The sequence below is a fragment of the Microtus ochrogaster genome, unplaced genomic scaffold (assembly GCF_000317375.1).
Source record: "Microtus ochrogaster isolate Prairie Vole_2 unplaced genomic scaffold, MicOch1.0 UNK118, whole genome shotgun sequence".
Taxonomy (NCBI): Eukaryota; Metazoa; Chordata; class Mammalia; order Rodentia; family Cricetidae; genus Microtus; species Microtus ochrogaster.
Window position 1 is genome coordinate 351,748 of NW_004949216.1, and position 12,869 is coordinate 364,616.

Consider the following 12,869-nt stretch of genomic DNA (forward strand, 5'->3'; position numbering starts at 1 on the left):
AAAAAAAAAAAGATGACTGTCCCTAGGTGTGGTGGAAGAGGCTTATTGTAGATAAAAGGGAAAATATGGCCAGAGGCAGAGGCATCTGGAGGAGTCCAGAGTGAACAAAACCCTGAGCCTGGCTGTATGAGGAGAGTGGAGAAGAGGGGAGAGACAGGAGACCAAGAGACCAAAAGGCCAAAAGGCCCAGCATGGCCAAAGTGGCTTATTATATAGGGGGAAGCAGCTGGCGGAAGTGTAGTGATATTTTGCTTGTGTTTTAACAAATTAAGGTTGCCTGAAGATCAGAGTGCAGAGCTAAGTCACTGGAGGCCAGGGAGTAATGGCTCATACCTTAAGCCCCACGAGGGAGACAGAGGCAGAGCTGTCAGCTCAAAGCCACCCTGGGTTATTCCCTCCAAAAGAGAAATAAAGGTTATCTTAGCAGTTGGGATCCCACACCAGGGAGGTGGAGACAGGATTGATACGGCTGGGTAGAGAGAGGAATATAAAGTGGGAGGAGACAGGAGCTCAGTGTAGTCTGAGGTTTGGTGGAGACAGTTGCAGTCTGGGGACAGGATTGCCCCTGTGGTCTGAGCGCTGGTAGAGATAAAGGTCTCTCTAGTGGCTGGCTGCAAGGCTTCTCTGATTTTCCAGCTTTTACTCCAGGTTTTTATCATTGAGAACAGTTAGAATTTGTGCTACAGGGAAGGGCCCAGTCCCTGGGTAGGGAGAGTTCAGGGCAGGCGGTGGGGTGTGCCTGTCAGGAGGACCTTGTAACAGGTGAGGACTGAGGGATGCTGGAAGAACCTGGTGACCACCTTGATATGTTAAAAGCACCTCGGTCAGCCATTTGTCCCAGGTTTGAGACCCAACATCAGTATATGTATGCCCACACATACATGTATAGAGATGTACACACTCATCCCAAAGATTGGAGGCTAGAGATTGACACTGGAATTTTTGTGTGCGTGGTTGTTTTTAGAGACAGGGTTTCTCTGTGTAGTCTTTGATGCCCTGGAAATCCATCTGGTCTTGAACTCAGAGATCCGCCTGCCTCTGACCCCAAATGCTGGGACTAAAGGTGTGTGCCACTTCTGGGCGGAACGCTGGGATCTTTCCTCAATCTCTCCTTGGCCTATTTTAGCGGGAACTGGAGCCTGCCATTTCTGGTAGGTTGGCTGATAGGCAAGAGAGCCCCTGTGATCCACTGGAGCTGGAGGCCTCACCACCCTGCCCAGCTTTTATGTGGGTGCTGGGGATCGAACTCCAGTCCTCACGTCTGTGCAGCATGCACTTGGCCCACTGGGCCATCTCCCTAGCCCCAGCATAATTTTAGCACTGTGATAATGAATGAGGTGAGGAAATTAACATCCACACCAAGCCAATATCGATACGGTAAGCTTTTAATCCCAGCATTCAAGAGGCACAGACACACAAATCTACAGAGGGAAATCCACATCAGTCAGGGCTACAAAGTGAGACCCTGTCTCAAACCAGTTTTAAAGAAACAGTAATTTGGCCAGGTGGTGGTGGCACACGCCTTTAATTCCAGCACTCGGGAGGCAGAGGCAGATGGAACTCTGTGAAGGCCAGCCTGGTCTACAAGAGCTAGTTCCAGGACAGTCTCCAAAGCTACAGAGAAATCCTGTCTCAAAAAGCAAAAAAAAAAAAGAGTAATTCTGACTATATATATGATACTGAAGGCTGGATATATGATGTAGTTCAGTGGTAGGATGCTTGCCTTTTTTTTTTTTTTTTTTTTTGAGGCCCTGAACCTTAGAAAAGCTATCTGAGAGAGCTAAGGTAATGGATGTCAGGTTATGGGTTGTTTCTACTTTTTTAGGGTTTGTTTTTATAGCAGTTATTTTATTTTTGATAGAGAAATAAATTATAAAAGCTGCAAGAATGACCCATGTCCTTTAAGCTTTAAATTAAAATAAAATTTTATTCAAAGCATCTTTTAAAATTACAGCATGTTTATTAATATGCTGTTAACTCTGCCAAACTACAACTTAGCCATATGAAGCATAAAACACTTCAAAAATCTGAATGTAACCACATTTTTAAAACAAAAAGCAGTCATAACACACCTCAAATTTTAGATGTCAATGTATTTTGTCCAAGTACATAGCATATATATATACCTTTAAAACATGGCCAATGGTAAGCAGTTGGAATAATTTCTTAAACTGTCCAATCATACAAATAAAAATACTTGGGAACATAACTACATGGGTGACAAAGTCAGCTGGAGAAACAAAGCCCTTTTATCATCTGTGAACTGGCTAACTGCATTTTTCAAACTGTACTGCTGTCCTCAAGGTGAGCTGATCAGATTCCAAACTTCCCAATACTGATGAGTGCTGCACTTTGATCCACATACTCCCATTCATCTGAGGGAAAGTTCTAGAGACAATGTTCAACCCCAAATCAAGAAAATTCAGATGCTATGGTCTCTTACCAAACTTATAAGTGCTCCAAGTTAAAAGTCTACATACCAGACTACAAATAAAATTCTTAGACCATTACAAATATAAATTCTGTCATTACAAAAAGCCCCTAAAGATCTGCAATTGACTGTACAGAGGACTCCATTTTTACAGTGTGTCCTCGTCACACATTATTGTAACTACCACTTCAGTTTCATACCAGTGCTACCGCCCCTTCTCCCTCTCCAGGCCGCACAGTCTACCTACCGGTGTAATCTAAACTTGTCGGTGCTCTCTCACTGAGGAGCCCGTCTTCCCCGTTACTTTGAAGTCTTCAGTTAAGGGGTCTATAAACCACTGTGTTCTGTATCTAATTTCATTCCCCTTTGAACAAAAGCTCAAGTGACAGAGATTCCTGACTCCATAAAAAAGGTGGCTGCCTGACCCTGGGATTCTGTTCATTCCTAAATACACAGCATGTGTTCAATAACTTCATCCATTTGGAGAAAATGGTTTTGAACCACCAGACAACACACTTACAGTTAAAACTATCTCAGAACCTGCACACTAGAGTAGCGAATATTTACTCAAGTGTTTAACTGATAGCTCGATTTAGTGAACACAAAATAGCTTGGCATGTTATTCTGAAGTGAAGCAGAAAGGTGGGAATATGCACTGAAATATAAATATGGAGGCTCCCATTTGCTAGTAATGCTAAACAAGCAGTACAATTAAAATTTAGTGTTTACTATCAAAAGACCTAAAACATTCCACTACAAAACAGCCCTGCAGATGTCCCTTTTATTAATATAAACACAAGTGCCAATCTCAATACAGGACCCATAAAGATCTCTCTGGTGTACACGCACACATACACACACACACACACACACGCACCAGTTGCTGGGTTACCTAGACTTTGCAAGATTAATCACTCAGGCCCAGCAGCTGAGCAATGTGCAAAAGTCCCCAAGCCACAAGCTGGGTGAGGAGCGCTTTCTGGGCATCAGCACTACAGTGAGTAAAAAGCCCAGAAAGATGGGATAAGACTCATTTTTCACCAATTTAAAAAACTCTCAACTACTGCCCCTTACCAAGATCCTCAAATACCTATTTTCTTCCAAGTCTATAACTTATAGCATCTTTACAAATAGTTGGCCTCCCATTTCTCTAGCCTTAATGGGCATGTGATTTTACAATTTAAAAAATATGTATCTTATACATATGTCTCACACTGCCCTGTTTCAGTGTTTACAGTACTGTCACACATACTAAAACTGTTTAAAATGATCTTATAAATAATCTATTTCAACCTTCTTTGGCTATTTGTACCAATCTGTTTTTTCATACAAATGTCTTATTCACAAAGTGCTTCCTGTGAGAACTGCTTTCAATGAATGCATTAAACTTGCAAAACCTAGCTTCCCACAACATGTAGCTTCTACCCTGTAACTGCAGTCCATATTTACAAAATATTTTAAACTTTACATCAAATCCATTTCTGTATAAAAAAAAGTGCAATTCTCTCTCACCCCATGTCTGAGGCAACAACATTCTTCATAAGTTTCTACAGAATAGCAGCCTATGATAAGCAAATAAGGTGCTTAGCTTATGCCCAAGGATCTACTTTTTAAGTATGCTGGGCAGTACTTTTGTACAGTGAAGAGTCAGTGTCGGGGCTACTGGCGGAGTGGCGCCCCTGTTAGGTTGGCCAGCTCAATGAGCGCCAGGGCCCCATGCAGCCGCTCTCGCTGCTCCTGCAGTCGGCGCTGGGCGCCGCTCTTCTCATCGTCCTCGCCATCAGACTGGAGGTACTCCAGCGGGTCCTGCTGCTCCTGATCAGCCTTCGGAACTAGCTTGCCTTTCAGGGTGGGCGTGCGCTGCTCTCTCATCTCCCAGTACCTGTGTGAAAGGCAGGCAGATTATTTACATAGTAGATATCAGGTTGTCAAATATTTTCTTAGAGGGGCTGGAGAGATGGCTCAGCAGTTAAGAGCACTAGCTCCTCTCCCAGAAGACCTGGGTTAGGTCCCCAGCACCTACATGACAGCTCACAACCATCTGTACTTCCAGTTCCAGGGAATCTGATGCCCTTTTCAGGTCCTCATGAACTCCTGCACAAACATACATGCAGGAGCACACACACAAAATAAATGCTTTTAAAAAGTAGTTCTCAAAAGATGAAGCAAAAACAGTAAATAAACATGTTAAAAAATTCAACATCTTTAACTATCAGGAAAATTAAAATTACACTGAGATCCTATCTTGCCTCAACCAGACCTATTATACATATTGATAGGAATAGAAATAGCTCAGCCACTTCAGCTATCCCATAGGATCCGTGTACTGTAAGCTTACTCCGGCACTATTCACAGTAGCCACATTATGGATCAGCCTAGGTCTGAGTAGATGAACAAATGAGGAAAATGTTGTAGATGCACTTTGTTTGAGCACTTGCGAGTGTCAGTGCTGCCCCCGTGCACTTTCCTCACATGGCTCCTCTTACCCCTCAGGGTATAAATTGTCTGATGCTCTAAATAAGTTATCTATTGCATGAGACTGTAGTCAGCCTCATTGGTCAGCTCCATTCTCCCAGGTTCCACCATCTTTACAACAGTAAATCATATATAATGGATTTTATTCACCCATAAAGAACAAAATTATGTAGACATGAAAGACAAATAGCATGTTTTCACTCATTTGTGGATCTCAGATTTTATATAGTTTTATTAAATCGTTTATGTGTAAAGTAGAAACAAGAATGTCCAAGGGAATAAAGGTGACTAGAAGAAAAGGATATAAAGGGATTACTGTGATCATATTACCTGATAGACTTTTATGTATTTAATGAAGTCTATTACAATATCCAGTGAAGATATATTAATAAAAATGGAATGTAGTTAAAGCGGTTCTTTAGGAATTGTTTTTCTGTGACTATTCAGAGGTAGCACAGGGACATGAAATTCAGGAGAAGACTCCTCCCTCAGGCATCTACAGACAGTCCTTGCTGTTTCAGCCCTCATACTCCATGCTCTATCATCTGTTCACCATTACCATGTGGTGCCGTGTCTGCAGCTCAGCTCAAAGGTAGAACATTTGCATAACATGTATCAAGGCCCTGAGTTCAATCCCCAACACCAGGAAAAAACAAACAAACCCCCTACCTCTATGATTATATATGAATGAGCTTTAGACACCACCTTTCTTATTTCCTAACTCCGGAGATCTAACTGCCTCTGCCTCACAAGTGCTGGGATTAAAGACATGTGCCACCACTGCTCAGCTTTTTTGAGGGGGTGGGGGGCAAGACAATGGTTAACTTTTGGCAGAATTAAACATTGAACCTATGAAATATGACCAACAGCTGGGTGTGGTGGCACACATCTTTAATCCCAGCACAAGTAAAGCAGAGGCAGGCACAGCTCTGTCAGCTCAAGGCCAGCCTGGGCTACAGAGCGAGTTCCAGGATGAGCAGACCTGCTAAAGGAAGAAGGGAGTGCTCTAGTCAAGAGCAGAGGCCCCAAACAACAGTCTCTCAGCTGCTAAAAACAAACAACGGCCCACTGTGGCTGGGGGAGGCGGAGCCACAGCAGCACCCGCCAGAGAAGCTGTAAGATGTTTGCAACAGACAAGTCTTTAAGTCAAATATCCTAAGAGAAAATTTTAATACTGACTTCCTTGTTGCCATGACTTGCAAATTCATGAGTGTTTCATATTTTTCAACAGTGAAACAAAGAAAATGAGACACTCTATTCTTAAGGCAGCATACAAACTATTATATTTCATTTCTATCACACAAAGATCCCAAGAACCATTAACAACTCTATAGGAAATTCAGAGTTATCTGAACTATTTTATAAAGTACGTATAAAAGTAATTTATTTAAAATGAGAGGAGAATTCTCAAAATGTAACATGAACCCAAGACCCAAAGGCACCTTTCTGGGAGACAACACACGCAGCCTTACTTTGCCAGCCACTCAGCAGCAGCTTTGTTGTCTGCAGACTGATGCTTGCTGAGTGTATCTGTTGGCTCTTCTCTCTTCAGCCTGGCATAGGGGTGCTTTGGACAGTGGCGGTTTGCATGGGTGAATCTGCTTAGGCAGCCTTTAAAACACAGAAGAAATGCTCACTAGAAACTGGACATTCAGACATACTAAACATGCTCAGCTTCAATACATTCTATAACCAAACAAACTTCCAGTCACATCCATGGGATCCAATGCCCTCCTCTGACCTCTGTAGGCACCAAAACCACATATAGTATGTATATATGCATGCAGATAAACACATGCTCATAAAATAAAATAAATTTAAAAAATTAAGCTTTCTATCATGTCAGCTGTGGTTTTACACACCTTTGATTCCAGCACTCAGAAGACAGAGGCAGATGGATTTCTTTGAGTTTGAAGCCAGCTTGGTCTACATAGTGAGTTCCAGGCCCTGCAATGCTACATGTGAGACCCTGTCTCAGAAAGAAAAAGAAGTTTCCTCTCATATGTGGAAACTAAAAATAAATACCCTGTAAACATTTATAAGATGTAGGCAAATTATCAAGAAAACCACCAAAAAAGGACAGAACTATACTGAAATATAACTGAAAATTTATGCACTTAAAAAAAAATTTTTTTGGACACTGTGATTTAAAAAATAACACTTCAAGGGCCAGCAAGATGGCTCAATGGGTAAAGGCAATTGCATCCAAGCCTGATAACCTAAGTTTGATCCCTAAAATCCAAGTAGTCTCCCGACCATACACACAAATAGATGGATGTAAAAATAGATCACTTTAGAAAAGATATACAATGGGGCTGGAGAGATGGTTCAGCAGTTAAGAGCACTGGCTGCTCTTCCAGAGGTCCTGGGTTCAATTCCCACCAACCACATGGCAGCTCTCAACCATCTATGATGGGGTCTGATGCCCTCTTGTGGCCCCATACTCATAAAATACATACTTAAATAAAAATTTAAAAAGAAAAAGAATATATATCTACTCCAGTTAATACAGTACCTGTCTAGCATGTGCCAAGATCTGAGCTTAATCCATAGCATGGGGGTAGATTTATGTTTTATAAAAGCTTTTCAACAATTCTCTCTTCTCAAAAAATCTAAGTAAAACTACCATTTGGTTACTAAAAATCTAAGTAAACCTTACTCTAACTACTCTAAAATATCACTTCTAACACCATACCATTTTCTGAGCAGACAAAAGGCTTCTCTCCTGTGTGAAGACGTTGATGTGTTTTCAGCTGCCCACTCTGAACAAAGGCTTTTCCACAATCAGGATAGTCACACAGATATGGTCTCTCACCTAAGAAGACAGACATCATATCAGACCTGAGGCAGAAAGGCAAGAGGAGGAAGGGACAGGAGGACAATCCTCTTTACAGGGGTCAGAACTCCAGTGAGCAATGCCCAACACACCAGAGCAGCCCTCCTCCACAGAGCACACTGCTTCCTCTAGGTCTTGAGGATTTAGAAACCCAAGGTATAGTCCTTAATAGCAACATCTTCAGCTTCTGTATACTTTTCTCCTCAGCACTCCAGCTATGAGGCTTTCCTGATTGATACACTACTTCCAACTCTGCTGTCTGTGGCTATTTTCTGGGTCTTGCTCACCAGAGGGGATGCTGTAATAGCCTGCTAGCTGATCTCCAGCCTCCATACACTGTGCCTCAAGCTGGACGAACCAACACAAAAAACTGCTTTTGTGTTTGTAGTATCCGTAATTCCTCAGACCATCCCAAGCCCTGCTGAGCTCCTTGGATAACTGAAAGTTGCCTGCTGATTTTTAAACGGTTCCTAATATCTTCTCTGCAGGCAATGTCACCAAATTCATTAGCTACTTGGAGAAGGGTCTTTATTTTCCTCCAGAAGAGACATTCCAGCCAGGAGGCAATGCCTTTTTATCTGTTTCTTATCCTTAAAAATACTGAAAATAGTGGAGCACACCTTTAAATCCCAGCACTCAGGAAGCAGAGGCCAGCCTGGTCTCCAGAGCTAGTTCCAGGAAGCCAAGGCTATACAAAGAAACTCTGTCTCAAAACAAAACAAAACAAAACAAAACAAAACAAAACAAAACAAAAAAACATAAACAAACAAACCCACACCATCCTCCCTGCCCTTTCAAATCCTCACACAGGCTCTCAGCAGCACTTTGTACCCCCCATGAAGTGTCCTGTGGTATTTATTTACCACAGGAGTCTCCTGCAGAAATTCTTACTTTCTGCATCATTTAAATTTCTACATACAACATAATGAAAGCTAGATAAGATGCTCAAAAATATCAATTTTCATTAATGTATTATTTATTGCAAATGACAAACTTTAACCAATTACAAGTCTTTCAATATGACTCAAAACAATGACACATCCCTTCATATCACATTACTTACAGAGACATTTACAGTCATGATAGCTATATATGCAACCAGGCAATGGTGGTGCACGCTTTTAATCCTAGCAGTCAGGAGGCAGAGGCAGGCAGATCTCTGTGAGTTCGAGCCCCCAACTAACCAAGTATTACTTCTAGCCATTTCTACAATGTTGTCATCTTACCTGTATGAGTCCTTTTGTGAGCCTGGAGTGATTTCTCCCTCGGAAACACCCTGTTACAGATGTTACAGCGGATCCTGCTGGACGAATGTTCTCCTTCATTTATTAAGTCCCGAACAGTGTCTGCTCTGGGTCTACCACGTCGGATTCCATCCTGTTGACATTTTATAGACTTTAATAATTTCCTATAATCAAAGCAGTACACGGGATGGTCGAGTTGGGGGAAGGATGGAATGGGAAAACAATGAAAGGGAGATCTTGACAGAGCCATTATGGGGTTAAGGAGAAACCTGGTGCTAGGGAAATTCCCAGGAATCCATCAAAATGACCCCAGGAAGACTCTTAGCAATAGAGAAGAGGGTGCCTGAATTGGGCCTTCCCTGTAATCAGATTCGCAAATACCCTGAATGTCATCATAGAACCTTCATTCAGTCATTGAAGGAACCAGATGCAGAGATCCACAACTAAATACCAGGCCAAGCTCCAGGAATCCAGTCAAAGAGAGGGAGGAGGGAATATGTCAGCAAGGGAAGTCAAGATCATGAAGGGGAAATCTACGAGACAGCTGAATCAAGTTTGTAGGAACTCAGGAACTCTAGACCAACAGCTGTGGAGCCTCCATGGGACCGAACTAGGCCCTCTGCATGTGGGAGACAGTTGTGTAGCTTGGTCTATCTGAGGGGCCCCTGGAAGTAGGACCAGGATCTGTCTCTGGTTCATGAGCTAGCTTGCTGGAGCCCATTACCTATGGTGGGATCCCCTGCTCAACCATAATGCAGGGGAGGGAGGGGCCTGGTTCTGCCATCTCAACTTAATGGGCCAGGCTTTGTTGACTCAACAAGGAAGGACTTACCCTTTGGGAGAAATGGATGGGGAGTGGGCTAGGGGAAGGTGAGAGAGGGTGGGAAAAGGGGTGGGAAGGAGAAATGGGGTTGGAATGTAAAATGAAATTTTATATATATATATATATGTATTTATATATATATATATATATATAAATGATAGAAACCGAGTAGCATCAGCAAGAATGGGCTCCAATAGCTCACCTCTCCACAGATAACAGAAAACTAGAATCAGTGGTCACAGTCTTAGTATAGTCTACCAGCAACCATCTCATCAAATACTTAATCAACAAACATCCTTACAGCATTTTCACTTTCCTATTCTTTCTTTATCCAGTAGCAACTTTCAAAATGTCTATATTCTTAGTGTGTGGCCCTTGTCCCCACTTGCAGAGACAGCAGACCAGACCCTGTTCCACATGAACTGTCTGCTGTGACCTGGACTGGGCATCTGATGAACTGACACAAGGCACTTGTCTTTACCTCACCTAATTTGGATATCTGTCAGGATTTAAGACTAACTTCAGAGAGGGCATTGCTCATAAACCTTGTAAAACAACCTGCTGTTCTCTGGACCAAATTATTGGTTTCAGCTAAAGCAAGCAGACACAGGAAAAGCCTGGGAGGAAAAAAATCAGGGAGAAAGGTTTTTTGTAAAGTTGGACACCGAAAAAACACAGAAAACTGAGCATACTCCCAGAAAACCCTGAACCCAGGCAGAAGCTCTATCTGGGGCTGATCAAGCTCAGCACACAAGAACGTGAAAGCTGTAGCAGCTGTAAACAGGTAGGTAAGCTAAACGTATCCACAGCTGAGAATGTGGCTCAGGGTCGAGGCACTTGCTTACGCCGGAGGCCCTAAACTTAATCTCAGTCCTCTGCCCTAGAAAGAGATAATCATAAATGAAAACGGCACAGGTGTAGTTTTAATAGGCTACTGAAACTAAGGTAATATGGATTCAAAATAAATTATTATACATTTAAAAGGTGAATTAATAATTTCAGAACAATCACCAGGAAGTTTAAAAAAGAAATTAAAATGGTGTATGAGGGAAAAAAACAGACCAGGTTGAATGAACATTAAAAAAGAAAAAAAAAAAACAGAAGTCCTTCCTCATCAGTAACTACTTTGAAAATGAGGAGGGCAAAGTCTCCCATTATAATGCTAAGACTGAGATTTTCAATGACAACTACATGCTTTCCACAAGATTTAATTTAGATAAAACATGACTATATTAGTAAAAGGACATAAAGTCCTTCACAAATACTTCACACCAAATAGACTCCCTAATATGCACAATTAAAAATGACATAATTAATGGAAGAAATAGTTCAAAATAATCTGGAGACTTCAATAGTGTGTAAGGCAAATAAGCAGGACCACAAAGAAAGAGGACAGACCCTGCCTTAGCAGGGTGAAACACATCTCAATGTATCCTAGACCCCTTTCCTGAACACAAAGAATGAAGCTGTAAGTTAACAACACATGGAAAAATGGAAAGAAAGAAAAAAAACCTTAGAGAATTAAATACTCAAAAGCTGTATAAGACAAAAGAGAAAACATTTTGATATAACTGAAAACAGATTACAACTCCTGAGTCAGGAATCTGAAGGTCTAAAGACATCAGTACAACCCAAGACAAGCTCCCAAATTGGAAAGGGTCATTCTGTGTGTGCTGGGAAATGGGGCTCTAGGATCACTGTTCAGTGGATGCAGGGATACAGTGGATGCAGGGACAGTGATGGAGTTCTGAAAGTTGTACAACCATCAATACCCTAAATGTCAGAATTGTACACTTCATAATGTTAATAATTTAATGCCATACAGTTTTACCTTAATTTAAAAAAAAAAAGGTTCAAGTCTTTAATCCCAGCACTTGGCAGAGGCAGATGAATTTTTATGAGTTCAAGGCCAACCAAGACCACATAAGCTTCAAAAAGAAAAAAAAAATTAAATTAAAAAAAAAATCAAGACATAATGGCACATACCTGTGATCCCTGCACTCAGGAGTCGAGGCAGGATGATTACAAGTGAGTCTGAGGTCTGCCTGGGCTACAAATGAAACTCTATCTCAAAACCAACAAAAGACAATTGAAATAGCTGATAGCATTCCAGTGTGTCACAAATGTATTACAGTAACAACAACAAGACAGAACTGAATAGTGTTCATGGGAAGTCTGGACTATCTCCTCTAATCTAAAAGGACATGTTTTTCTTTAAGAACTCATTTTATTTTCCAGGTAAGTTGTCACATTCATAGGTTACATGAAAACCGAACAGTGCTACAAGTATCATGCACAGCTACAAGCACTGTGAAGATGTTGTCACTGCTTTTCTTGTAAAAACCTACAGGTTTCCAAAGCATAAATCTTAGCCTCAAACCTAGAATGAAAATTTGGCTCTAACCAAATTTCTTTCAGTCAGTTTTCACTTTGAAAGAGAAACTCACAACAGACATGGTGGCACACACCTTTAATCCAGTACTCTAGATTAGTGAGTTCAAGGCCAGCCTGGTGTACAGAGCTAGTTCCAGACAGAAAACCCGTCTCAAATAACCAAAAAGAAAAAGAGTAATTAATTAAAGAACCCACTACTATTTTCTTTACTACTAGAGAAAAATAAGACGTGTTCAGTTGTAAGGGGCGCACAAATACAACATATTTGCCATGTACAGGTAGTAGCTCAATAATGAGCAGTATCTACTAGCCACACATATTTGTGTGCATGTGCTGCATACATGCGTGCATGCCTGTGTGTGCACATCTGGGAACCAGAGGCCAGTGACAAGTGTCCTTATTTTTGGAGACAGGGTCTCTAGCTGAACCTGAAGCTCACCATTTCTACTAAGCTACCTGGCCAGAGGCCCCGGGATCTGCCTGTCTTTCTACATTCATCACTGGGGACATAGATACATGTGTTTCACCTAACTTTTAAGTGGTGCTAGGGATCTGAACACAGGTCATCATGCTTATGCAGCAAGCATTTTGCACCCTGAGCAGCCTCCCCAGTCCCAACCATATATTAAAATAACCAGTATTATTTGAAATAGTCCCTTTTCTTTT

General features: G+C 41.6%; 1 protein-coding gene across 1 annotated transcript in view; it reads right to left on the minus strand.

Annotated features, from left to right (window-relative positions):
• Positions 1–1,941: 1,941 nt before the first annotated feature.
• The window catches only part of Znf367 (zinc finger protein 367), a 14,328-nt gene continuing 3,400 nt past the window's right edge, over positions 1,942–12,869 (minus strand). Inside the window, exons 2-5 of the mRNA XM_005371638.3 lie at positions 8,969–9,119; positions 7,602–7,721; positions 6,379–6,517; positions 1,942–4,313 (exon numbers count right to left, since the gene is read on the minus strand). Of these exons, the coding sequence (XP_005371695.1) occupies positions 4,091–4,313; positions 6,379–6,517; positions 7,602–7,721; positions 8,969–9,119 (633 nt within the window). The 3' untranslated portion in view covers positions 1,942–4,090. The remainder of the gene's footprint in view (positions 4,314–6,378; positions 6,518–7,601; positions 7,722–8,968; positions 9,120–12,869) is intronic.